This window comes from Coturnix japonica, chromosome 28, assembly GCF_001577835.2.
Source record: "Coturnix japonica isolate 7356 chromosome 28, Coturnix japonica 2.1, whole genome shotgun sequence".
In the NCBI taxonomy this organism is placed as follows: domain Eukaryota; kingdom Metazoa; phylum Chordata; class Aves; order Galliformes; family Phasianidae; genus Coturnix; species Coturnix japonica.
In genome coordinates this window covers 1080358-1106452 of record NC_029543.1, presented here as the reverse complement: position 1 = coordinate 1106452, position 26095 = coordinate 1080358, and the positions used below count along the sequence as shown (strand labels likewise).

Genomic DNA, 26095 nt, shown 5'->3' with positions numbered 1-26095 from the left:
AGTTTTCATTGTTGGGATGTGTGACACTTGAAGCAATGAGAGCCTCCCCAACCTCACCAGCAGAACTGCAGGTTCTTACAACTATAAGCTGTACAAACCTCCATCAATTCCTTCATACTTATGATCAAACCACTGTGCAGGCTGCACTGCCCACAGCAACTAGCCTCAAGGTATTGCAAACCGACCTCAACATTTTACTGTTTGTTGACAGTGGGCTGTAAGACTGGAAATGCTCTGATAATCTCTTAAAACTTCAAAGTCGATGATGATTCTTTGCAAGCTACGGAGTTTTGCAGCTCTTGGTCTGCAGAACCCTCAGTGTGTGCTGCTGATGGATAAAGAATCCTCATGTGGTTTGCTCCATCCAGCTCTCCTCTGCTCCCCCGGCACCTTCCCCTGTACACTATGACTCAAGGTAGGACAGTGCATGAAAACATTTTTTTTCTCTGAGAAGAAATCACCTTTTGAAACAAAAATCCATTTTCTCCCTCAGCGTTATTTCATGGTTTGGGTGGGAAACACTGGATTTTTGGCAGATTATGCTGGATACACTTGGGTATTTCATAGACATTTTTCACTTGTCTTATTCCCTTAGTTCCAGCCCTACTGGGTACACCCTGCCCCAAGAACATCTAAAGCCAGAATAGATGAATTGTGCCCTTTTCTCTCACCATTTCTGCACCACACAGTGACCTCTGAGCTGTTTCATGTGGATGCAATAATACTGTGCTGGAGTTCCCCCAAGCTAACTCACTCCAACAAGATCAATTAGATCAATTAGCATGACCAAGCCACACTTTCTAACGCAAATTGTTTCCTGGCAGCACATTCAAGACCAATGCACAAATCTTTAATAAAAAATTATGGTTGGACTGGATGATCTTCTAGGTCTTTTCCAACCTTGATAATTCTGTGATTCTGTGATCTCCAGGACCAGACCTCCTACTATATCAGATCAGTGATATTGCTTCTAGAACAAAAAGACATGAGATAATGCCATGCAAGAGCACAGATGACAGATATGAAGTTCTTAATTCCTGTGTGTGCATATTTTAGATGGCAGCATTTGGTCTTGTGTTACCAGGAAGGTGGAGCTGCATTTCCCTTGGAGTGATTTAGGATAAATCTTGTTCCACCTTTGGAGGTGGACGTCTGCTCACAGCGCATGCTGCCCTGCACAGCCCTGCTTTGCTCGGCCTACCCAGGGATGGAAAATTCCATCAGGTTCATACAGAACCTGACAAAAAATGCTGTCACGACAGTTTCTTTAAAAATGAAGATCAATTCATGAAGATAAGCTCATCATTATCTGAAAGTTACCCCAGATGATAGGGCAATGCCTCATCAAAAGGAAGAAATGAGAGGCGGACAAGACCCACAGGTAAGTCCCTTCCTCTCCGTGGCAAAGAATATCACTGCTATGAAATCAAAGAGGCATGAGTGTGTTTTTAAAGCAAAGCATAGGCTACAAGCTTCTCATGAGACAAGGCAGAAACGCTGCCTTAAACAAAGCTGCCATTAACTTTTGAGCATCTGTGGCTTTCAATCTTGGAAATGAAAAGTCAAGAACCACCAGGAAACAATTCAATGCATTTCTCATCTTTCCTAGATATTACCACCCAAAGTCAGCACCAAGGACATGTGAAAACCTCTTTTGAAAGACAACACAATCATTTGCAAATGACAAAATCCCCCTCCCTGAAGACACTGCAAAGACACCACAGTCACAGTTCATAGCAATACTTAAGGAGGAAAATCAAAACAAACCCTATTAAAAACAATGTGCTGCCCCTCATTTTCAAAACCCATTCGCTAACAAATCAGAACAAAACACCTCCTACAGCTGATACTCCTGACTTTCTATCTTTTCAATCACCTGTTCCAAAAAGCCCATCCCTAAAGCCCTTCTTTGGACAGGAAAGCCTTCAGGACCTGCTTGATCACCCATTCACCTGCTCCTTGTGCACTCACATCAGCAGTTACAAAACAGTCCTGATTTAGAAAACAGCTGCTGAGCCGTGCAGACGAAGGCAGACAGCACACAGAAATCCCCACAGCATTCTGCTAACCCAGCAGTGCACTCATTGAGACCCCAGCCCTAAGAGACAGCTTTGCTATAAGTGAACAAACCACAGCCGAGCTCTCCATGTCTTTTCCTGCTCCATCTCTACCACAAGCACCTCCAGGATGGAGGACTGATCTCAGCATCCCCTTTAAAACACTCCTAAATAAAACTCAGTGCTTACCCTTCTGTTTCAGAATGAGAGATAGAAACCATTTTCACAAAGTAAGTATCCGATCAGGAGCAGAGCATGGCGAGGAGCAGGTATTTTTCTATGTACCATGCCATCCCCATTGCTTTTTAAAGGAAGGAAGCCATCACTACTCACTTGCCTTGAAGGCTGCCAGGCCTCCTGCGCTCTCTGAAGTGTGTGCAAAGGGCATCCACTGCAGAATGTGATCACATCTCTCATTCATTAGCTGTTAATATCAAGTCAGAGGTTTCCCTTTCACTCTGTCTGCTATCACAGGAAATAAAAGAAACTTTTGAAGATGCTGCAAGGCAGAGTCATGCATCTGCTTGAGTTTCTATCGCACACAGAACTGGTGAGAAACCCACTGCTTCTAAAGACGAAACTCCTTATTTCGTTCCCAGCTCATTGAGTTTCTCTGTACCCAAAGCGACTTGGTGCTTATCAGTGCTTTATCAGACTCAAAATACATACTCCTGGGTAACTGAAGTGAAATGGTAATTCACCTGATCCAGTCCTAGAAATAATATTTCTGGTTTATAATGAATTGCTGCTGTTGAGTTCTGTCTGAAGCCATAATGAAGAGCATCTCTACAAATGCAGTGTGACCTATTCCAGATTTCACCCAGAGCAGCAGAAATCAGTACCCAGGTTATAATGCTTTTCCACAGAAATCAGCAGTAGAAAGCCATCATTTTCCCATGCCTTGAGTTATTCATTGCACTATTACTACACACAACTGGACGCAGATTGCTGTACTCACCACCACCCCTGCTCTCACTAGCAAATCTTTGCTATGTGAGATCCCCAACTGCACTGGACCAGTCCTCACCTTCCCAAGCACCAATGGTGGGGATACTTCAATCCAAGGACCACTGGTGGGGACACTTCAGCTCCAACCACCACGGCCACATTGACATGGCAGCAAAGCAAAAGCACACCTCAAACCAACCCTATGCCATAACCAAGCCAGAAGGTGGAGGAACAACCCAGAAACCAGAGGAAACTATGAGAGAAATTTCAAGGAATGAGAAATCCAAGGAAATTCTTTTCAAATTTGGTTTGTAAGGAAAAATCATGTCCTGTTGTTTTTCAAATAAGTGAGGATACACCACGGCCACTGAAAGTCATGGCAGGTGAGAGAAAACTGTGCTTACCCCACTATCAATTTATTTACCCCACTATTTATTTATTTAATGACAGAACTTTTCAGATAACTTCACTGACACCCTTCAGAAACAGATCTTTAATGTACACTTTGCTATTCATTTACCGTTACCTTTTGTCTGCTAACATTAACGACTCCCTCGGTAGAACTACAATTTATGTTGCTTATATAAATAACCAAGAGATTATGAGCAGCAGATTGAGGTTTGGCAGATTTGCAACATCCAGACAGATAGACATCTCTGGCAGATGTAGTGTCATCATTTGGTTTAACAACAAATACTCACTGCCTTATTAACTTGCATTTTATATCTGCCATCTCGCTGCTTATGTAGAAGGGGAAATTTGGTTAATTCCACTGAATTCAGGATGGCAGTTTCATTTTATTTTGCATATTAGCTTTTCTCTCTAGAGGATTCTCTGCTGCAGATCAGCTTGCGATGACCATCAGGTGCAAAAATAATATGGGTTTTTGCATGGAATGGAAAGCAAGGACATAGCTACTGCTACCACAGCAACCTGAGAAAGTTCCAATGGGCCATGATCTTTTGGGATATAAAAAATGGTTGTAGATTCCTCCCTTCTGCTCATAGGGGAGGAATTACCTTGTTTTAGAGTTCACAGGGACCCATTAAGAAAGGAGGCTTTATGGCATAGCCTTTGGCATAGCCATAGACCGTGCTGTGATCTATAAGCACAAAATCAAAGCTCTTGGTAGAGATTTCTATGCTGTTTTTAAGTGCTTCTAACACCAAATAAGGTCCTTGAAGTGGAATATGTGATCCCTCTAAGTTCATGACCGTGACATTCATCCCGTTCTACTAATATATGTTTTATCTTCTTCACTGTAACATTAATTATTTGCCACATCAAAATAAGGACAGCAAATCCCGGGCAGTAAAGGGGGGTTGGTTAAATATCCCTTTTGTTTGTGTACAAGTGTCATGAGAATTGTCAGCTTTAAAATCCAAAACTACTTCCCCACAAGCTTCAGAAATAACATGATAATTTTAGACCTTCCCCCAGGTACAACAAACATGCCTCACTTAAAAATGGACTGCGTATAGTTGAAATTATAGTTTGGAATAGTTCCCCCTTTCTTCTGCTCTCAAATTTGTTTTTGAAGGGGAGACCTAGAGAGGTAGAGGGTGAAATGACAACAGCCCCTCCCCATCTTTGAAATGAGATGCAAAAGCTTTTTCAAAGCAAGAGAGGAAAAGGCTTGTTGCCAGAAGCTTTGTGAAGAAACCACTCTAAAAGCTGAGAAATGGTAGAAAGAAGCAGCCTGACATAGTGTTAATGATTGATTTTTTAGGAAGTTATCAACATCTGGATCATGTGAATTTTTGATCTTGGCTTTCAGTTCTTCTAACATGACCAGGGATGTACTGAAAGGCATATGCATCAATATCTTCCTCGTACAGAGAAAGCAAAGGGAAGCCAATTACACGGACTTTGAAAGAAAGGATGAGTTTTTCAGAACAGATTTGCAGCTAGGGACTCTGCATTTTTGAAAAGCTGGCCAAAAGTGTCAAAGGAAGGACAGGGTGAGGAGGCAGAAGACGGAAGCAAAAGGTTTGAAACACTTAGAAACCCTTAGGAACAAAACCGATGGGTCCTTGACACTCAAGGTCAGGCTGGATGGGGCCCTGAGTCTCTGATGCAGCTGTGGATGTCCCTATTCATTGCTGGGGAGTTGGACTAGATGTACTTTAATGGTCTCTTCCAACTCCAACAATTCTATGACTCTACAAAAACTGGTTGTATTGCCAGGGTAGGGGAAGGGAAGGAGAAGGGAAGGGAAGGGGCGGAGGAAGGGAATTGGCGAAGGAAGGGAGGGAAGGAAGGGGAAAGGAAGGGAAGGGAAGCGGAAGGGAGGGAGGGAAGGGAAGGGAAGGGAAGGGAAGGGAAGGGAAGGGAAGGGAAGGGAAGGGAAGGGAAGGGAAGGGAATCACCTTTTGCCTGTGTCCCCTGGCCAGGACTTACCTTGTAGGTTACACAGGGTTAGCCTGTGTGTCCAACAGCACTGTGCAGGGTGAGGGTTGATGAGCTGCTCTTCCGCCTTAGAGCTTGCTTGCTGGTGACAGCCCTGTCCTGAGAAACATGTCAGTGAGTCAGTGAAGATCTTTTTTTTTTTTTTTCTTATATCTTTTCTTTAAAAAATAATTTTTTCTTTTTTGAATAACGAGGTCCCAGGAAAGCCAGAGTCATTCAGTCATTACGTAAGAGGTGGTGGTAGGGTAGGCAACACTACGAGTCAGGTGGCCCCAGCAGCATCGCTGCTTTCACTCTGCTTCCCCTTAGCATTTACACCCCGAACACTCGTCATCCCCAATGGTGGCAGCAGAGGGGGTGGCCTTCCTGAGCCTGAAGTTGAAGAGACTGATGTAGGGGTTGAGTCACTCAGAAAGCAACGCGTCCAAGTGCCTCATGCATAGGAGCTGAAAGAGGGGGCTGCGCTGGTGAGGGGCAGTGGTGGCAGAGCCTCACTGGGAGATAGGAGGGGAAGGAAGGAGAGCAGAACCACCCTAAGCATGCAGTAGATGTGTGGAGAAAGATCTCGTGCTGGTAATCATAGAGTCAGGTTGGAGGGGACCTTAAAGATCATCTAGTTCCAAGCCCCTGCAATGGGGTGGGCTGTCAGCCACAAGATTAGGGTGCCCAGAGCCCCATCCAACCTGTCCTTGGGCACTCATGTTCCTTCTAACCTTTACAATTCTGTGATTCACTGGGCAGCCTGTTTCAGTGCCTCACTGCCCTCTGAGTAAAAAAAAATCCCCTAAAAGCTGGCCGAAATCTCCCTCTTAGCTTAAAGCCATTCTCTATCATCCTATCACTATCAGACCATGTGAAATGTCACTCCCCTTCCTACCTGTAAGCTCCCCTAAAGTACTGGAAAGCCCCAGGGAGGTCTCCCTAAAGCCTTCTCCAAGCTGAACACCCCCAGCACCCTCAGCCTTTCCAACACTTTGTTCATCTTTGTGGCCTTCCTCTGGACCCACTCTGAGAGCTCCACATCCTTCCTGTGCTGGAGTCCCCAGACCTCGATGCACTACTCCAGATGGGGTCTCATGAGGGCAGAGTGGAGGGGACAGAGGAGCCAATAATCACCACTGTAGGCAGCTTTACCTGTTTGTAAACACGCCGACAGCCTGTGCCACCTGGTGGACACCAAAGATGAGACACTGAGATGGACTGGGGTGAATTAAATGCTTGCTGAAAGCAGTGCCCTGGGTCCAAGACGTCAACCGGTTCTTCTTCTCTCTCCTTATTCCCAAAAGAAATCAGGGTGAGAGGTACAACACAGGTTCATGCTGTAAGCCTAAAGTCAGAAGCACCAGCTCAGCTTCAGACTGCTCAATACCAATCATAACCATGCTCAGAATGTAATATTTTGCTTAATTTTTTTCCAGTGGGAAATAAGGCCCTGGGTTTTTTTGCTTGTCAGGATAGAAGATGCTGAGCACTGTTTGTTTTTCTCCATTGGAAAACAACCTTCTGACTTAAAGATCTGGAAATCTTTATCTCCAGAAATGATGGTCTAACTGCAACATGTTGGAAGTGGTGAGTTATGAAAGGAGATATGAATAAAAAGCCTCTTTGTGGCAGTGATTGGGCCACCACATCAAGTTGTGAGAGCATTTCAGATATTCAGAGATCATTTTGGAGGTTATTGCACCCAGTGGTTTCTGTGTTGCCATCTGCTGTGCAATGTGAGTGTGAAAAGAGCTGCATGAAGAAAAACATTCAACCCATTTTTTTCCCCACAGAAAGATGGGTTTTCATCAAGTAGGACGTTTTCCACAACAAATATCAATTTTCAATGACAATTAAATATTCATACTCTAAGTTTGGAAATCTCTCTTGTTTTATTCTCTCCACTGGTTTTCAATGTGGACAATCAAAACACTGCAGCCAAAAGATTCCCACATTGTTTTTTTGGGGTGGGGGGTTTTTTGACACGTCAATTTCAAATTGCCTCCAAAGAATGAGATGATTGCAGAGAGGGAGAGGGAATAGAAGAATCTCATCAGTGTTTTTGGAGGATTGCTGCCTTCAGTGGTCATTCACCCCAGCTACTACTAAGAATAGACACTGTCTACAGCTTCTCACACTCTTCTGCCAGTTACTACAAGGGCACAATAATGAGATGTGACATATTTTAGCCAAAATGAAGTAGAGACTTTCATATAAGCTCTGTAACTCACTGTCACATTAGGGAAAGAAGCTCAGTGATGGACAGTGATTTGGATTCGGACTGCCAGGATGATAACACTGAGTTGGCCTCTCATTGCAATGATCTTGGAGGTATTTGGCAATTGGGATAGATTTTGCTTCTATCACCGCAGTTCTGCACAGATTTTGGCAGAATTTGTCCCTGGGAAGTAGTTGGCCTGAAGGGCTGGAAGGCTCCTCTATCCCTTCTATCATGCCTGAGCCATTGTTTAAGAGTTGGCAGCAATTTCTGCTATTAAAACCCGCTGACATCTGTAGTGTCAGTGCTGTCACTCTGAGACCAGAGTGTGCCATTTCACTGCTAGACTGAGGGAATGATGCTGGTCAAACCACTCGAGATGAGATGAAGCAGCACAAGAGGCAGATTATTAATCAGTTCATGAAGGTCCATCTCGTTAAGCTGGCTTTCTCCATCCACATCCATGGCCTGCACTTGCTAAAGTCAAGGAAGGTAACTGATGTATAAATGGATGCTGGACTAGACGAACTGACATGATCCTGTATCTATTTTCTGTTTGGGGATTTCCCTATTTACTGTCATAAAGATACTGACTTTTTGAAGGTGAGGTTTGCACAGCCACACACACAGAAAGCCCCACTTTGTCCATCTTAGCATAGCATCCATGTAATTTCAACACCTGCACAAAAGAAGGACCAAAATATCCCTGTTTATGGGATGTTTGTGTGTGTATTTGTACACACACTTGGACATGGGTTGGTGAAAACTGTGGCATAAGTGAAACAGTTGTGCTGATGGAGGTCTTAGACTTAAACCTGGTGTCAAAGTTACAAAGTATTAGGCTTTGGTGAACAAAAAAGGCAGAAAGACAGCCAAAGAGATGATAGATGGCCACACACTTTGCCACGCCTAGACAGGATTGCCTGTTCATTCTAGGTCCAGGGTTCTTGACCGCATGTCATTCCAGCCTATTTCCCCAAATGCACCAAATCGTAGCCAAAATCAATCTCTGGTGTTTGCTAAGGATGGCATGGTGTGTTGATGATGGGGAGGGAGCTGATTCTCACCTGCCAAAGGATGTGGCAACTGCCAGCTCTCTGACATGACCATGCCTTACACCCACACCACACTCATTTGCCCCAGGAGTAAATGAGCTGGAAGAAAATTTTCCTTCAGAAGACTTTTCCATCTGAAAATGCTGATTAGACTGAATTGAAATGTTCCACGGAAAGGTTTCGATTCCGTCAAAGCTTTCAGTGGAAATAATCAAGTATGGTTAGGTCGTGGTTGGACTCAATGATCTTTGAGGTCTTTTTCCAACCTGAGCGATTCCATGATTCTGTGATGGATGGATGGATGGATGGATGGATGGATGGATGGATTTCCACAGAGGACTCAGCTGAGTAGCTCTTTGTGCAGGAAAGCTCCAGCTCTGTATCGAAGCCAACCTAGGATGACAAGGATAGTGACTGCAAGGATATGGAGAGGGCCAGAGAGGGAAACCCTGCATTGCTGGAGGGGAATGACAATTTTCAGCTTGAAGCAGCTGCGTGTATTTACAATAGTTCAATACTCTGAGACACAGAGATGCTAAAAAATATGGTTTATTTATAGAGTTACCAAAATGGTCATTTCAGTATCACAGAGGCATTCAGGGCCCGGGGGCAATCAACAGACACTTGGGATTTTGTTGTATGAGGAGCCTTAACCAGTGCAGGGAAGAAGACACCATGCCCTGTGCTGAGCAGGTTTCCAGCACAAGAATTGTTTTCTGAGGGACTGGGAGAAATCCAGGTCTACTGGAGCCAGCATAGTTCGTCCCCAGTAAGCCTGGTTGGCATTAAGCTATGATACTGGGATATGGTTTTGGAAGTGGGTAGGAAGAAACTACAACACCATCCTGTACTGTCGTGTGCTGGTCAGGTTGGAGGTATAAACCATGGCTGGCATTTGGGAGACATATAGTGCAGCTGTGTGCTCTCCTCTTCTGTCTGCTGGCAGCATCATCTCCTGGCTTCTTAATTCTGGAGCAAAGAAAAAACCCCATCATATAAAAGATTAAAGTCAAAACTTGCAAAATGCCTTTCCAGGTCCTGTGCAGGAAGTCCAGGGTGTGTGCTGAGGGGCAGATGGGGAAACTCAGGGAAAAGCTGCTTTTGGCTTGTCCTCTGCTTTTGAACCGTTTTCTGTCTTGGTGGCAATGCTGTAGTAGTAGGTGCGGATTGTGTTTTCCACTGACATAAATCCTGGGCGCTCTTCCCATCTGCAAGGGCAGAAAGGAACAAATAAGAGCCAACATAAAGGAAAAAAGTGGGTTGACCCAATGGAGAAGGTAGCAGGCACTGAATAATCTAGGGGGAACAGCACAAGCTGTGCCAGGGCTAAGGAGATGAGACCTTTCTAGGATTAGAAGAGAAGCCATAAGCAAGGAGTAGATGCATTCTATGCATTGTGAATTTGGGAATGAGACAAAGGCAGGAGACAACATTCATTTGTACTGCCCTGATGAGCCAGCAGAGAAATGAGCAAGGGAAGTCCTTACCTGTAGGTCCAGCATTGCATCATGAGGGCGTAAATCTCTGCTGGGCAGTCGGTGGGACATTCCATGCGCTTCCCTTGCTCTATGAAGCTGATGACCTCTGGGCCTTTCATTTTCTAGGAGATGATCAAGTGGGAAAATGCTTTAATGTTTTTGGAGCTGGCAACAGGCCCAGTAAATACAGATCTGTGCTGGTCATGCTTTGGGTCCATGCACAGCAAACCCCATATAGTCAGCATCTCTGGGTATCTCATCCCAAGCCCAGGCTGAGCAGTGTCTGAGCAACTGATATTTCAGCTCTGCAAGCAGCTGGGAGGATCAAAGAGAAGATCTGCTTTGATTCAAACCCAAATGGTTTGCTTTCCATTTCCTCTCCCTTACATGAACACAAAGCTGCAGGGTCCAAGCAATCCAATTTGTGCCTTCCACAAAGTGGAAGTGAGCCTGTCTGCTTTCCCTTTTGTTCAGCAGCAGTAAAAGCTCAAAGGAATGGAAACTGAAGTTTCAGTGTGTCTCAGCCTGCCTTAGAATGGGAATCCAGATTGTAGCATCCACCCGTGATAGACCCAGCTCTGCCTTCTCACCTTGTATGGCTTCTGCCCATAGCTGAAGGCCTCCCACATGGTCACACCGTAGCTCCATACATCACTCTTGCTAGAGAACTTGTGATAAAGGATGCATTCTGGCGCATACCATTTCAAAGGCCACTTTCCTGCTGTCCTGGCCTACAGCAAAGCAAAGAGTCACATATGCACCCTGTGATACAGATTGCTCTGAGCTGAAACCAAGTTTTACTTTGCTACATATTTGTGTTAAATGCAATATCACACTGCATTGTACATCAGGGCTACTGGGAATAGCCCAAAGCCCCAGTTTCTGGGGTCTGAGTCCACAGCCCTGCTGGCTATTTCCACCTTTTGCTCTGCTTACACTTACCTTGTAATAGCTGTCATCAGCACCAAGAGCCTTTGAGAGGCCAAAGTCACTGATTTTGGCATAATGCTGATTGACCAGTAGGACATTTCTTGCTGCCAAGTCCCTGTGCACAAAGTTTTTTTCTTCCAAGTACTTCATCCCCATGGATACTTGATGCATCAGCTCCACAATATTGCTGACTGTAATCTCGTCTCTGGGGAGGATAGAAGGACAATGCAGTAATAAAACTGCTGGACAACAAGGACCTGTCATTAATCTGTACAGCATAGTCCCCTCTAAGCACTCCAGCTGCAAAGGAGAGTGAACAAGGACATCTCTAATCTAGAAGCATCTCTCCCTATTAGCTTGCATAAAAAGGAATCTCTTTTTGCTACTATCACCCTCCCTTTCCCTATAACATCAGACTTCCCTGACAGCAATGAGTTCAATGAGAAATGCAGAGAATCAGCCACATTTTATTCAGTACTCACTTCTTGGAAGACAAGAACTTGTTGAGTGGTCCACCAGAAGCCATCTCCATCACGAGCATCAGGGACTCTGCCTCACAGACCCCAATCATGCGGACGATATACGGGTTGTCCAGCTGGTGCATGATCTGGGCTTCTGTCATCATTTCATCCCTCACTGTTTTCTCATTGTTGCTCTTCAGCACCTTGATGGCCACATCGATCTGCTTCCTGCACAGGGTACAAGAGGAACACACACATGGATGAACTAAACAGCAGCTGGATTCATGGGATATTTGACACTTGTAGGTCTGGAGGCTTCTCACACTGTGATATCTGCATCCCTGTTGCCATTTTTTAAGACCTTCCAAAGTCTCTTTTATACACCCCATTATCACTCTAGGGTCTCTCTAACTAAGAAAATGGATGGCAGTTTCTGAGCACCTCACAGGACAGCACTCACTTTCTCATCTTGTAGACTCCTTTCTTGACACAGCCAAAGTTTCCTGCCCCCAATTCCACTTCATCAATCATCAGGTGGTCCCTCTTCAAGAAGAGTTTCTTATCCTTTAGTTCCTCGGGGTCACTGTATGGACTCTCATAAACACTGGTGTCCATGGGTAGCATGCGTGACTTCCCTGCATGTTCCAGAGAGATAGAGTTGTTTAATTGTAAATGATGTACTGTTCCCTGCCCCTCTCTCCTTTGTTTGTATTTTCTCCTCCCTCCTGGCCAATTCTCCTGCAGGATCCAGTATTCAAGCTGAATCAGTATTCAAACTGAAGATACCAAGAATTTAGTAGGCAGAGGATAGGGAATGGAACGTGACTTTGCTGGTGCCCTTGTAGAAAAGAGGCTTTGCAGCAGGGCTTTTTGACCAGAAAGCAATACAAATGGCAACTCCTTCAGCTTAAGGACATTAAGAGATGCTCACCTACAGGCTCCGGTGTGTATCCATCTGCATTGAGAGGCCCAAGGTTTTTCTGGAAAAGAAACATTGATAAAGTGGGTAAAGCAGCCAGGGGAAATGGGAGAGGTGAGGGACAGGGAACCTCTGTAGTCCAGCAGAGCTGGTTTCCACTGTAAGATGCAGTGCTGGGCACAAGGACTGACTTAGCATTGAGCTGGTCTGGTCCTGGCTGGCATGGACCCTGTGCAGCTCTGCAGCCTTAGAGTTGTTACTGCTATATGGTACAACTCGTCCAGCACAGCTCTGAGCTCCAGTAATGCTTGCAGTAGTCATTGCAGGAGCCCACCACAGATTGTGAAAACTTTTTGACAAGCTGGGTAAACGCTCAGCCCTTTATTTAGGCTCTGCTGGGCTCTCACACAGCCCAAACTTACTGGTTTCAGCACAGCTGGACACTGAGCACAGACGTTCCCTGGGGCTGGGGATGCAGAGGGAGCACAAAGATGTGGCCCATGGCCAGCAGCCAGCAGTAGGGCTGAGCATTCCCAGAACCCAACCAGCGAGGAGGGCAGGGGGGGGGGGTCCCCAAGGTCAGCCCCATGTGTTGCAAGGAGCACAGCGTGAATGGAAACCATTCTTGACACTGATGGTAGCTATGGCCAGCTATTCCTTGTCCCTATCCAAGCTGGAAAGGAGACAGCATTGCAGCTGGCCTTAATATATTCCAGTTGAGTTGTTGCCTTTTAAAGAAGAGCACAGTCTGATCCTTTCAAAATGCCACTAAACGAGGTACCAACAAAACAGACTCTCCCCACAACTTACGCTCACAGAGGGGTGGGTTGGTGGAGCTGGTGCTGCAGAGGCTGTGGATTGGAAGAGAGGAGTTGTTAGTGAAAGTCTGCTTACACCCCATGCAGGAACAGAGCATCAGTCCTTTGAGGATCCAATCCCTCCCACACAGAAGTCCCTTTCTACCGCTTTAACCAGAATGGATTTGGAAACATGCATGGATATGGGCACTGTTCCCAGCCCTTGGGAGACCTCAGGAGTCCCACAGACAGGACATGAAGTGATGCTTGTGATACCTGGGACAAGTGACCGAGGCCAAGGTTGGCACTGGCACCAGCTCACCTGGCATGCTGGGGTTGGGGCAGCTTTCCCTCAGGTAGAAAATCAACCCATCCGGTTTGAGCTTCAAATATTCCACCAGCTGATAAAGGAATCAGGGGAGAAAGAGATCAATGCAAACAGAAAACCATCTCTTCTTTCGCAGGCAACACGCATGGTTTATCATAATGATTTCTCTCAGCTTTTCTCAGGGATTCAGTTGTTTCTTTCCCCTCTTTCTATCTGTGCACTCAGGGAACTCCTACAGCATTTGTATCTGGGTGTGTGCCAGAGCTGGGAAGAGTTTGGGAAGTTAGATAAGCCCCAAAGAAAGACAAAGGGAAAACCTTTAGTAGCAGGGCAGGGTAGGCTCTGTGTAATGTAATTGTTGCCACAGCCGGAAGGGACTGTAAGTCTGATAAAGTCTGAAGGGAACCTTTGGCTTTTCCCAGAAGAACTGCAGAATTCACTTTCTGGATCCCAGGTACTTTTCCAGTGCAGCACCCTCTGCTTCCAACATAGTGGGGGTCTCACTTTAGCTGGAGACCACCACCTCAACCCTGGCAACCACAGCACAGGGGGCCAGACTTTCTCTTCTCCTCCTGCATGGCTCAGATTTCATTCCAAATAAGGAACCTGGCACAGTTCTGTTTCCATTAAAAAAAAAAAGAAAAAAAAAATGCCCCGAAGTCTTTGTTTTCTTTCAGTTTCAGAGTGAAAACAGCCCTGGGAATTTAAAAAATCCAGCAAAACAGTTACAGTCTGCAAACAGCCCTCCCCAGGAAGAAGTGGTGCATTCCTTTCCTGGAGCAGCCCCAGGAGTTGGACTCAATCATCTTTTAAGAGCCCCTTCCAACACAGGTTATTCTGTGATTCACTGGGCTGTGTTATTCCAGGATAAGGGTTGGTGGTACCTGGGCTTCAGGCACTTGTCACATCCCCTAAAACCCAGCTCCCTCCTCATGGGTGGGGTATCACAGCCATCTCCTGTCTGCAAACAGCCCCCGGGGGGTGACAGGATGCGTCTCCTGGCACTTGGATCTGCGGTCACGTCAAGGTTTTGGGAGTTGGCTCAAGACTTATGGGCCTCCCGAGTCTCTGTGTGCAAGATGTTAAAGACCTTCCAAGCTCTTGGTGTCTTTAAGGCTCCAGATGGCCTTTCCTTATCCCCAAGGCATAGGCAGATATAGCAAGGGAGCAAAGCAAAGGTCCTAGCCTTTTCTTTGCTAGGACAGCAGTGCTCATCATCCCCCAGCACGGTACCTGCCAGAGCGTGTCGAACTTGGTCCCCTCAGGGATGGAGTACTTGCCAGACTTGTCCTGGTCGATCCGATAGTGATAAACTGTTTTGCCATAGACAAGGGACAGAGCGTAAGTGCCGTTTTCCTTTTTATCTCTCAGCCTGGTGGGAAGAAGAACTATTAAAAGCAACTCGAGGTTTTTTTACTCATGTGAAACAAATAACCAGAGGGCACTGGAAAGAGGGGAAATGGTGGGTAGGATGGGTTTGACAGCATCTACCAGGGTTTGTGTACTCACAGGAATTTCCCATCAGGTTGTGCCCCAGAGTAAAGCCTCCGCTCAGCTTCATCCCGGGCAATGTTACCATGGTACCAGGGCATCCTCTCATGGGCTGTGGTGGCAATGAGTTTCTCCACCTGTGGGGCCTGGCTTATAATGGCCTGTTCAAGGGCATCTCCCTGGAAGAGAGAGAGAAGTGAGGCATGGCTTAGGGAAGTGGAGAAGTCACCATCCCTGGAGGTGTTCAGGAGTCATGGAGATGTGGCACTGAGGGACATGGGAATGGTGGGGTGGGTTGAGATTGGGCGCAGTCTTAGAGGTCTTTTCAACCTTAATAATCCTATAAGAGTGAAGCCACCATGTTCGTATGGAGGATCTGACATCAGCTTCATGGGTGCCTTCCAACTCTGCATTCCTGGGGGACAAGGACCCCTTCCTTTGCTGCCTGCTGTCCCTGTGCAGTACAGCTTACCAAGGGCAGTGCAGTCTGGAAATCAATATGTGCTGCTGTAAATGAGTTCTATCAGCTCCACACTTTTTGAGGAGCTGCAGGTTTTCATTTGCCAGTAGGTGGCAATGTCCTTTGTGTTATCTACCAGCAGATACAGTTCAGCTTCATGGAGAAATCTTATTGAAGCTCTCATTTTGACAAGCATCTCTAGTCTAAAACGGGTCACTTTTAGAGGTCTTTTGCAGAAAGACTTTGAAGAGCAAGGAAAACCTGAGCAAGAGTTCTGAGTCTGGTTCCATCATGATGTTATGGAGGCACAGATGAGGGTCTAACTACAAAGAGGGAGAAATAGAACCATGATGTGACAGAAGAGGAGGAAGACAGTGATAGAGGAGCTGAGGATGGGAGGTGGGGTAAGCCCCAGAGATTCTCCTTGCACTCCATGGTGCTGTTGGCTATGACTGTTACCTCCAGTCTCCATGTCTGCCGGACGTATTCGCGCACCATGTTATCCCTCATGCTGTCAAAGACCCCCGGCTGGGGCTCCACACCACTGGGGCGGTTGCAGGGTTTGCGGAGGGTACAGCAGAGCCCATCGGCGTCCTTGGAATAAAACTCACAGAGTTCCTCAGGCCCACAGTGTGCTTTACCACCCGCGATGGCGTAGGTTCCATTCATCTGGCGCTCGATGGCATAATGATAGAACTGCAGGTTGTACACCATGGAGAGGACGTAGCCCCCCAGGCTGCGCAGGCACTGACGCAGCAAGAACAGCCCATCTGACATGCCAGCCAGCTTCAGGTACTCCTCAGCCTCCGACCTGGCAATGCTGCCATAGTAGAAGGGCAGGTGAGCAGCAGCATCTGGCATTGCTGCACGTGCTGGGACTGCCCGGCTCGGCTCACACGCTACTGGTGCTCAATCTGGAAGAGAGAACCAAAGTTCTTCATTGATTTAATCTTTCAAAAATGGTTAACTGGGATTCAAACTCATTTATCCAAGGGTTCTTCAGCCTTTAAGGTCACTTCGAGTATCGCTTGCGTGGGTGCATTCACATTTCTGCCCAGAGAACCCCACACAGTGAATCCTCTGTTCTGCCCTGAACAGAGCTAGAAATGGCAAGCTGAAATTCACCTGATTCTCGTCTAGTTCAAGCAGAGACTGCACCAAATCCTACAGTCAACTGCTCCAGTCACAAATTATCTTCACTGTGCTTCTTACATCTATCCCAGTGTTCTTTGCTTTTACTTCCTATTTTCTCTCTGGCACTGTCCACAATAAAAGGAAATTCTGGCTGGTCAATACTCTGATTACAATTACTATAAGTTCCTACTTCTACATCTTGCCATGTGCTCCAGAGAAAACTGGAGCTCAGAGGTGGCCAGCCATCACTGCAAAGCAAATTCAATGCCCCAGTCTCCATCAAGCTGAAATGTGCAAGCATTACTGCAGATCCCTGCTCAGAACAACCTAAAACCAGAAGCAAACCTACCACCACGCTGCTGCAGTGCTGGTTCTTGGTGAAAGTGCAGTGAGAAATGGCACTTCATTGACTGAGTCACTGCAGAGTCCCTTTCCCTGAGAGTTACTGATTTGTATCAAAACAACTAAAATCACCCACGTTGATGAACGGAAATCCTACGACATTTACAGGGTCTCATTTGTTCCCTGGAGCCTAATCTTCTGTTTTGTCATTACGCAGATGCAGACCCTAAAAAGACCAGAGTCAGAGAATCATAGAACCATTAAGGTTGGAAAAGACCACTAAGAGCATCTAGTACAAGCATCAGCCCACCCACACCATGCCCACTAACCATGCCAGTCATGGTGTCCTTAAGCACTTCCAGCAAATGCACTGCTCATATTTAGGGTAAAGGAAATCCAACCTGTTGGCCAGTTCTCTGGTATTTACCCTGATTTATTCCCAGCATCGCTCCCACTTCTGAACATGATGGGGAGAGTAATGCTTATCATTGGCCCCGCTGTGCTGTTGCAGAAGTGGCTCTCAGGCTGGAGCTGTGCTTGGTTGGCCATCAGAATCACAGAATCATAGAATGGTTGTGTTGTAAGGGATCTTAATGATCATCAAGCTCCAATCCTTCACTGAGAGCTGTGTGCCCCCCCACCAGATCAGGCTGCTCAGGGCCCCCTTCAAACTGGCTTTGGGCACCTCCAAGGATGGGGCATCCATAACTGGGTGCCAGCTCTGTGCTCCCAAGGATAGGGGAGGGTTTGATGTGTGCTCTGGTTTGGTAGGAATGGTGTAGGATTCAGGAGGAAACCATTCTGCCCTGTGCACCTTGCTCTGCTCAGTGTTCATCAGACCCAATGGGGAATTGGATTTATGGCAACCAGACTCTTCTCTCTACCTATTTGTTTGTTGTGCTCATTAAGCCCAGAAGTGCCCCTCTGATGAGAACAGGAAGGGAGAGCAGGCGCGGGGAGGAGGTGTTTCAGCTAAGGCAGGAAACCACAACAGGAAGCCGTCAGCAGCACTTGCAGCCTGCACGTGGAAAGAGTGTAAGCCCTGTCAGGCAGCTCAAGCAAGCCTAAATTCTGAGTTCCAAAGCCCTTTTAATCAAAATCAATAAATGAAACAAAGTGGGATCTTGGCTGATCTGCCAGTATGAGACAGAAGGCAAACGAGAGCACACCATAGCTAAAAACTTGAACAGCAGTCAGTGCTTGGAGCTCAATGGAAATGCTCCAGGAAGCAAAGCAGCCCTTATGTTGGGTTCAGTATCTCCCAGTTCAGCTCCTGAGGTGGGAACACTGGTGGTGGGTTGAAGAGCAAGCACTGCAACTCCTGTTTTTGACTGCAGTGTAAGCTCATGAGTCACGTTCACGCGGGAAGGAAGAGGAAGCGCTGAGTGTGCAGTGGGAGGTTGACAGCCTTCTTCATGTGCTACTAATTTCCACTTTCTACCTGGGATAAACAGTGATTAGGTAAAAAGATGAGGCACCAAAACTCATTGGTTCACTTCTCTGTAAAGTCCGGGACAAAAACATCACAGAAAATGGAATGTTTGAAAACCGTTCAATCAGCAGAAGCCATTGATCATCACTGAGCTCTCACGAAGTTTCCAGCTGCCTACACAGGCAGTTTGGTCACAAACAGAGTGTTTTTCTCTCCAAGCCCAGGGCTGGAGTCAGAAGAAACTCAGGGAGACATCAGAGTGAAGGCAGTGATCAGAGCTGGCTTAGGCTTTGGAACCCCTTGGTTCAGGCCCTGGCTCCCCTTTTGCATAAGACTTGCTGCCACAGATGAACCATATTATCACTCTTGATATGAACTCTATCTCCATCCCTCAGGCTGCATCAGTGCAAATACTGGGCGTTCCTGGTTCTGGGTTCTCAGCCCCTCGGGGCTGTGATAACGCCATGTTTGCAAGTTGATGTTATGACACAAGGAGGCACGGGAAAAAAAAGACACCCACGTAAAAAGTACAGTCTGCACAGGAAAGCCAGGCAGGAAGCCATTGAGACGTCAGTCAATAAATCTATATGTAGTTGGCCACTCGCTTTTAAAGGGTTGAACAGTGTCACAAGTGTAGAGGTTGCCTTTTGATGTCATTGTGAGTTGAGGGCTGGTCAAGAAGATGGACTGAGCTGTTTTCCACACCATGGGATGTGGTCCTTTAAATGTTAAATGCCAATAGCCTCGAAATAACTTTAATTCAACTTTAAATGCTTCATAGTTTTGCTTTAAACCCTAAACTTGCTTTGGATTGTCCTGACCGTAGCCTTCTAATTGCTTGTGATTAATGTCCACATTTCATTTATGCATTCCATGGCAGCTTTTCCAAAGATTTCCTCACAAGCACTTACATTTCCTGGCTTCAGCTGCTTTCTGACCTCCCTGCTGCTGACTGCACACCCAAACCTCAGCCACCCAACCAAGTGTTAACACTTAAGCTATGTGTGAGTGGGAGCTGGTGAAGCTCTGAGCCCATTTGTTTGCTCGCCCAAGCAGGGTGCCTAGTGCTTGTCACTGAAGATAATGATCTCCTGTACTTGTAGGTGTGTGTTCCTGACTCAGTCCTACCTGAAATGGTTGTGTTGACAGAAATTGCATGGAAAAAGCTCCCTGCTGTTGTTGGAAGCCTGTTATGTTTTTTTTCTTCCCAAGGACCCCATCTGTTCTCATTGTTGAAAGCCCAAACTTCTCATCTCTGCCCATGGATCCCTGGCCGTGTACAGAAACTCTGCACACCTCTGCTCTTTGAAGCAGAACATGGGAGTCATTTGGCCACAAAGAGAGCCCACAGTCTGAAAGGAAAGCATGTAATTCCAATGTGGTGTTTATGGGGCCCACGAAGGGGCTCAGCACTGCTGGGACTCTCCTGCTCCACATCTCCTTGCTGCTTTTGCTTCGAATTGGCCCCTCTAAACCTGAGGCTGAGGGTGCTCATCCTTCTCAGAAGAGGAGAAACGGGTGCAGCAGAGCATGGAGAATTGATGACACGCTTGTTTGGTGCAGTCAGATGGCTGTAAAGGCCTGAGCTCATTCATATCCTGCTGGGGACTTGTTTTCCTTCTGTGGTTATTTGTCAGATGCTAATGAGCGGAAGCAATTTGCTCTTCTCTCCTTGAGAGCAGGAGATGGGGAGGGGGCAGAGGAGGGGGGGACCACCTGCCTGGGCCCAGTAGTTACAGCTATCTGCCTCCTTTGCTCCAGCTGTTACTTTAATGGCTGGGATTGCATCGCTGTCTGGTGCCAGCTTGCTTCCTCTGAGCTTTTCACTGGTGGCTGTGAACCCACAGAATGCTGGGGCAGATGTTTCTGCAGTGCTGCACAACAGAAAACAGGCAGAGTGTGGTTCCCTGAGCCAAAACACAGCGAGAATAACATCATTTTTATGACAGTTACCCATTTAGTTGACCAAAGGGCAACTAAAGTTGGTGTACCACTGGGTGGTGGGCATGGAACAGGCTCCCCAGGGATGCTGGAGCTCTCAGCCATAGGGTTTGAATGGTGCAGTGTGGAGCTGGGAGTTGGATTTGATGATTGCTTTCAGTAGGGTATGCATGCAGGAATCAGTGTGTTTCTGTGACTATTATTTGGGGTATTTGGTAGCTGGGTTCGTGTAGGAACAACCCTGAGTTCTGGTCCCATCCAGAGCATCCTCTCTTATTCCAAATATGCCCATTAAAGAGCTTCTCTTGGGGCACAGGTGGGGTACAGGATCCATGGGTAGGGGTGGTGGCACAAAGCAGAGGAACACTGCCCTAAAGCACAAGTTGCTCAGCTGTTGCATGTGGATTTGCTTTGGAAGGCTGTGAACACCCTGCTGATCCTTTGTAGAGCCGCTGGAAACACTTCTGGCCCTGGACCCACTCATCCTGAACAGCTTTTAATTAGGTTCCAGCGTGGTTAAATACAGTGCATTGTTCACTGCCTGGTGTTGGTGAGTGCTTTGCAGCCCGATAACTCGGCTGTGGGTCAGAGTGTCTAAATGAACGGTGTCAGGATGTCCTGAGGATGAGTGAGCACAGCACCTGTCCCTGCATTTACCTGCCATGCAGGTTGAGCTGGAGCTGACAGCCAATATCTCTACACATAACCAAAATCTTGCTCTATTTTATAGTCCTGCTCTGAAGCTGCCCCCAGATCTCTCCAATCCCTGCCATTAGGGGAAGAAAAGGACAGGGATATGTAATTACTACTAAAGCAGGATCGAGCAGGTTGTATTGAGGTGGTGTTGGTGCCCTGAACCTCAGCCAGGAGGAAGGCTGCCATGTGCTCAAGGTGCTCCATAACCCAGCCCTACAATACCGACAACAATAGTACCTTAAGGAGATGACCTTCCCTAGCCCTACTAGAGGCGATTTAGGCAGACAGAGTAAATATATCCAGCTCAGAATTTGGCTGAGACACCAAAGCGAACTTCCCCGTGCTTGCAGTAAGAGCCATGGGCTCTCAAATGGCCGTGAGTCACTGAGGTTTCTCAATCTCATTTTGAAAGGCCAGGCAAAGGGGTTTAGCAGCCAATTTGAGCATGACCAAATGTGGGGCTTTGGGTGTTTGCCGCTGGCGCTGCTTTTGTGTGCAAAATATTCCTGTGAATAAATGGGTGGTGGGAAAGGGGTTGGAAGAAGGTTGGGTGCATTCATTGCTTCTCAGATGCACAAAGATGAGTTTTGTTTGCATATGATACATATGATTCAGTGCTGGTGGTGGACACTATCCTGGCACCTGCATGCTGTGGATGGAGACCACTTATTTCAGTAGGAGCTTTGATTCTAGAAGTGTTTGCAAACACTGCAAGCACAGGATGGAGCAAGTGAAGGGCCTGGCTGATGTGACTAATGGGTAGGAACTAATTATGTGCATTATACATTGAGCAGACAGGACAGCAGGCAGGGAATGAGAGCAACCATCAAGCATCTGAAGAATATGATCGTCTTATGGAGTAAAAGCTTGTTTGGATGCACTGAAAAAAATGGCATGTGGATAATGGAGATGATAACCAGCCTTACTTTCCGCTCATTAGTAAGAAACATTTCCTAATAGGATCCATCAGGATGTGGAACAGTATCTCCGGGGAGGTCAGTGGAAGTCCTGCTGCTACTCACATAGCACTGGGTCAGAAAAAGTACAGCAGGGAACTGTCGTCCATGGGCAGGAAGAAACTGGGATGAGCTAATAGGACTTTCCTATATCTCATTTCTGCAATTCTGAGTTCCACTTAGGGAAAGTTACACTCTTCTTCTTTCTCTGGCCAAGGTAACCTCTAGTCCAGCCAAAGCTCCATGGAATACTGAAAAACACTGAATGCAGAAACATTTTTCTTCCACTGTTAACATTTTTGGGTGGTCTTTTCTTGAGCATCAGTGTCTGAAATGAGAACAGGTCCTCTGCTTGTTCACAGACAAGGGGTATATGAAGAGCAGTTACTGCTGCCCTGCACTTTTCTGTGATATAGCTCAGTGATCAGCCACACTAAGGTGCAAAATAGCTCTTTCTCTAAGATCTGGAAGATTCTTAGCTTTTGTCCTTTCTATACTATCAGTGGAAATTTGCATCATTATGCATTAATGTCTGTCCATGCTGTCCCTGCTGATGGCAAGATGCACCATCTCCTTTAACTCTTCCACCGAGCAAGCTAATGTTGAACTCTTGCAGCTGAAAATGGAAACACCATCCTCTTTTCTTTGAGCACAGGACACTGCACTGAGCAGCAGAGGGTTAAGCTGTCTTCTGGAAAGCCCTCTCTGGTCACTTCGCTTCTGCTTCACCCTCTTGCAGCCCTCCCCTTGTCGGCTGAACATGCCAACTACTTCTGTTGTGGTCCGCCAGTAACCCATCAAAACAAATTCTTGAAGGAGAACATTGTGGTCCAAGGACAGGGCTTTGTGCTGCAGTGCCCTCCAGGATGCTGGCTGCCACCCAGCCATGGTGGGACAGGCTGGATGTTCCCATCCTGCGGTTGCTTGGGCATTGCTGGCAGAATTGTTGTTGCTGAGACCCACCCACCACGAACCAGGCTGAGAGACCAACAACAATTAGTTGCAAATAGGTTTTTCTTCTGCAATCCCAGCAAAGACGGAGTGGAAAACCTTCCAGGTCCTGGGGAGCTGGGGCATTGGCAGCTGTGCGGGGCATGTCGTGCCCTGCATGGGTCCAGCTGAGTTCTCAGAATTGCCCTGTGCTGTTTAACCCTGCCCTGGTAACGTGAATGCAGAGCTGCAGGTAGCACTGAACCCTCCTCAAGTTCTGCCTATTCCTCCAGCATCTCAAGCCACCTCACTCTTAGGGCCCTCCTGCAGGCTGCTGTCTGTTCCTGCATCAAAACTGCATTCCTTGGGGCAGTGCTTGCTGGCTCTTTGCACCTCTGTCCTTTATACCTTGACATGATAACAGCTTCTTCTATTGATTTAGAGCAGTGTGCGCAGTCTCACGCTGCTCCTTAGGGCTTTATCAAATGAAGCTGTCGTTGTTTAAAAATAGATGTAGTTATACTCTCACCTCTGCCTTTCAGCTCTGTGTGTGTGACAGATTAGAATCTCAGATCAGACACCAGGGGGGCTAGCCATAAATGTACATCTAAACCCCATAATCTTCAGGATCAGCATAAACATCGAAGAGGAAGAGGGTCATCATTCTCACGCAAAATACCATGCTAGTTTTCCATCTACCCAGCAGATCTCAGCTTTTAGATACCAGTGTGGTCTGCTCCAGGGTAGCAGATGAGCAATTTGTTCTTAATTGACCCAAACTATCGTGGCTTTCTTTACTTAATGAACTCTACTGAGGGATTATTTAGAAGACTTTCAAAAGCATTAATACTTTTCTTTTAAGGCTTTAATGGATTTTAGCACTCATCCAGGTGCAGTGTTACTTCCTTATTGGCTAATTGGGCAAAAATCAGTGGTGCTGTGCACCTCAGCTGCAGGATTTTCCCTAGGATGTGAGTATGAGATTTGAGTCAATAAATGGTAGTTAAAAGTTCTGATATTTCTTCAAGTTTGTCTCTATAGAATCATAGAACGGCACAGGTCCAACCATCACCCTGGCCTGCCAAGTCCCAATGCTAAACCGTGTCCCTTAGTGCTTTATCCACATAACCATAAGGAGAAATTCTGAAGAGAAAAACGAACACTTTTGGGAGCAGGGGAAATTGACTTTGGACTTCAGAAACTCAGCTAGTTCTTGCAAAAGCACATCTGCTCTGAAGTGTAGGTGTGTGTTTGCATGTGAACAGCAGGCATTTGGGCAAAGCGTGTGACTTGCAAGTGGTAATGGAAGTTTGCATTCACAATCACTCACTTCCTATGTGAAAAGGTCTGTTCTGAGTGTTGAATTGCATCACTAGCAGGCAGCGTGCTATCTCTATTTTCCAAATACAGAGCTGAGGCATGGAAAGTAAAGGGCTAAATCTGCATGAGGCTTTTCTGTTACTTTGGTAGGTCTAAGGACTTTCTTTTCCAGCTATCTGAATACAATTTGGGGATGTAGATTCATCTTAAAACCTCCTTCCCTTAAAGTGGCTACAGCTTTCTGTTTGCTGGAGTTGGAAGAAAGCTGCCCACATTCCCCACTGTCACTGCTGTCTGCCCTTTATTCTAGGCTATCTCCAGCCTGGGTCCCCCAGTCTCTGTTGTGCCCATTCAATCCAAGACTTAGCAGGGCCCTTCCCTTATGATTTTTGTAATACTGCTGTGGCACCATCCATATCTATGTAAGAAGCTGTACTCTTGGGAGCATCGGCAAGCTCTACAATGACTTGGGCAAGGGATAAGGGTGGGGAAGGATTGAAACTACACAAATCATCAATATATGAGGAAGCAGAACCTCGTAGATCAGTTTGCTTGCAGCCTGCCAGGCTACCTAATCCCTTCTCCAGTCTCCCCTGCAGTTTCCCACTCATCTCTGCAGCCTCCATTCCACCATCTGATAGATCTGCCCATTAGAAAATGTTTTCTGAGGCTTAATCTGAATTTTCCTTTGTTCTAGTTTATTCCATAACACCATGGACTGTACTCGAACTGATGGGACTTGGAATTATGCCTGTTTTCACAGCAAAGTGCAGAGCCGTAACAGATGAGATGACAAAGAATTAAAGAGAAACAAATATAAATGTGGTAGAAGCCTCTTTTTGGAATATACTTGCTCTTCTGTTTGGTGCCAAATACCTTCACTCTTCCCACATGGGCTCCCAGACAGCAATGGACTTAAAGGGAAGCTTCCAGAGAAGGCAAATTCTGATGTTTTATGTCCAGAGATAAAAGAAAGACTGGACCCAATTATTGGACTGTAAGCTCCCATTTCATCTTATGATCTAAATACCCCGACACCAAAAAGAGAGCATGGTGGCCCCATAACACTGTGCTGGTCTTCTCAAGCAGCGATGGAGCAGTCAATAGAAGCGTACTGAAGCAGCACAGTGGGTTCAGCTGGGCCTATTAACACCAGTGCTTCACAAGATCTCCCACCCTACCACAAACCAGGTGTATGGAGCACTTACGAGGCAAGGAACAAAGCAGCCATGTTGTAGAACAGCTACCGGCAGCGAAAAAGAAGGTCTTACCTGGCTTGTGGATGAGCAGAACGTCCCGTCAGAGGGTTGTTATAGCAGTTTTGAAGAAAGAAAGGAAAAAAGGGGGAAAAACGTTCTTTGTCGAGTGAGAAATGTGTCAGTTTTGGAATATAGGAGGGGAAAAGGCCGTACCATCCAGTGAGCTGTCTGGCATTTGCTAACCTCCGTTTGCTGGTTTCTTTGAAATGTGACCTATTTCCTTGTTGCACAGGAAAGGAAAGAAGAAAAAATAAAAGCCGTGTAAGTCTACAAAATGAAAGAGCACCGAGATCTCAGTGCCATGGAAGAATACAAACCCGAGGAAGGTGGTGAAGATCTGTTTTTATTTAAGCAAACGTGTTGAGCAAAGACGTTGCCTGACAGCAGAGCTCTCCTCTTGCCCATTGAGCAGATGTTCCTTGGGAAGCGAGCCTTGCACTAAGCACATCTGCCATGCTATGCCCTTTGGTTCTCAGTCTATTGGAATTTTTCATGTCTTTGGTGTGGCAGTTTGTGATGGGTTCCAGAGGTTAGGTCTTCAAATCCATATTA

At 46.4% G+C, this 26095-nt stretch overlaps 1 protein-coding gene across 1 annotated transcript; it reads right to left on the bottom strand.

Moving 5' to 3' along the window:
- Positions 1-9202: 9202 nt before the first annotated feature.
- Positions 9203-25830, bottom strand: LOC107325684 (tyrosine-protein kinase ZAP-70). The gene is made up of 13 exons (XM_015886793.2): positions 25556-25830; positions 15993-16447; positions 15092-15252; positions 14816-14954; positions 13577-13655; positions 13268-13308; positions 12470-12518; positions 11999-12173; positions 11560-11766; positions 11090-11282; positions 10738-10878; positions 10157-10269; positions 9203-9877 (listed from the first exon to the last, which is right to left on the bottom strand). The coding sequence occupies exons 2-13, from the start codon at positions 16392-16394 to the stop codon at positions 9754-9756; spliced, it is 1824 nt and encodes a 607-aa protein (XP_015742279.1). The 5' UTR covers positions 16395-16447; positions 25556-25830; the 3' UTR covers positions 9203-9753.
- Positions 25831-26095: the final 265 nt, after the last annotated feature.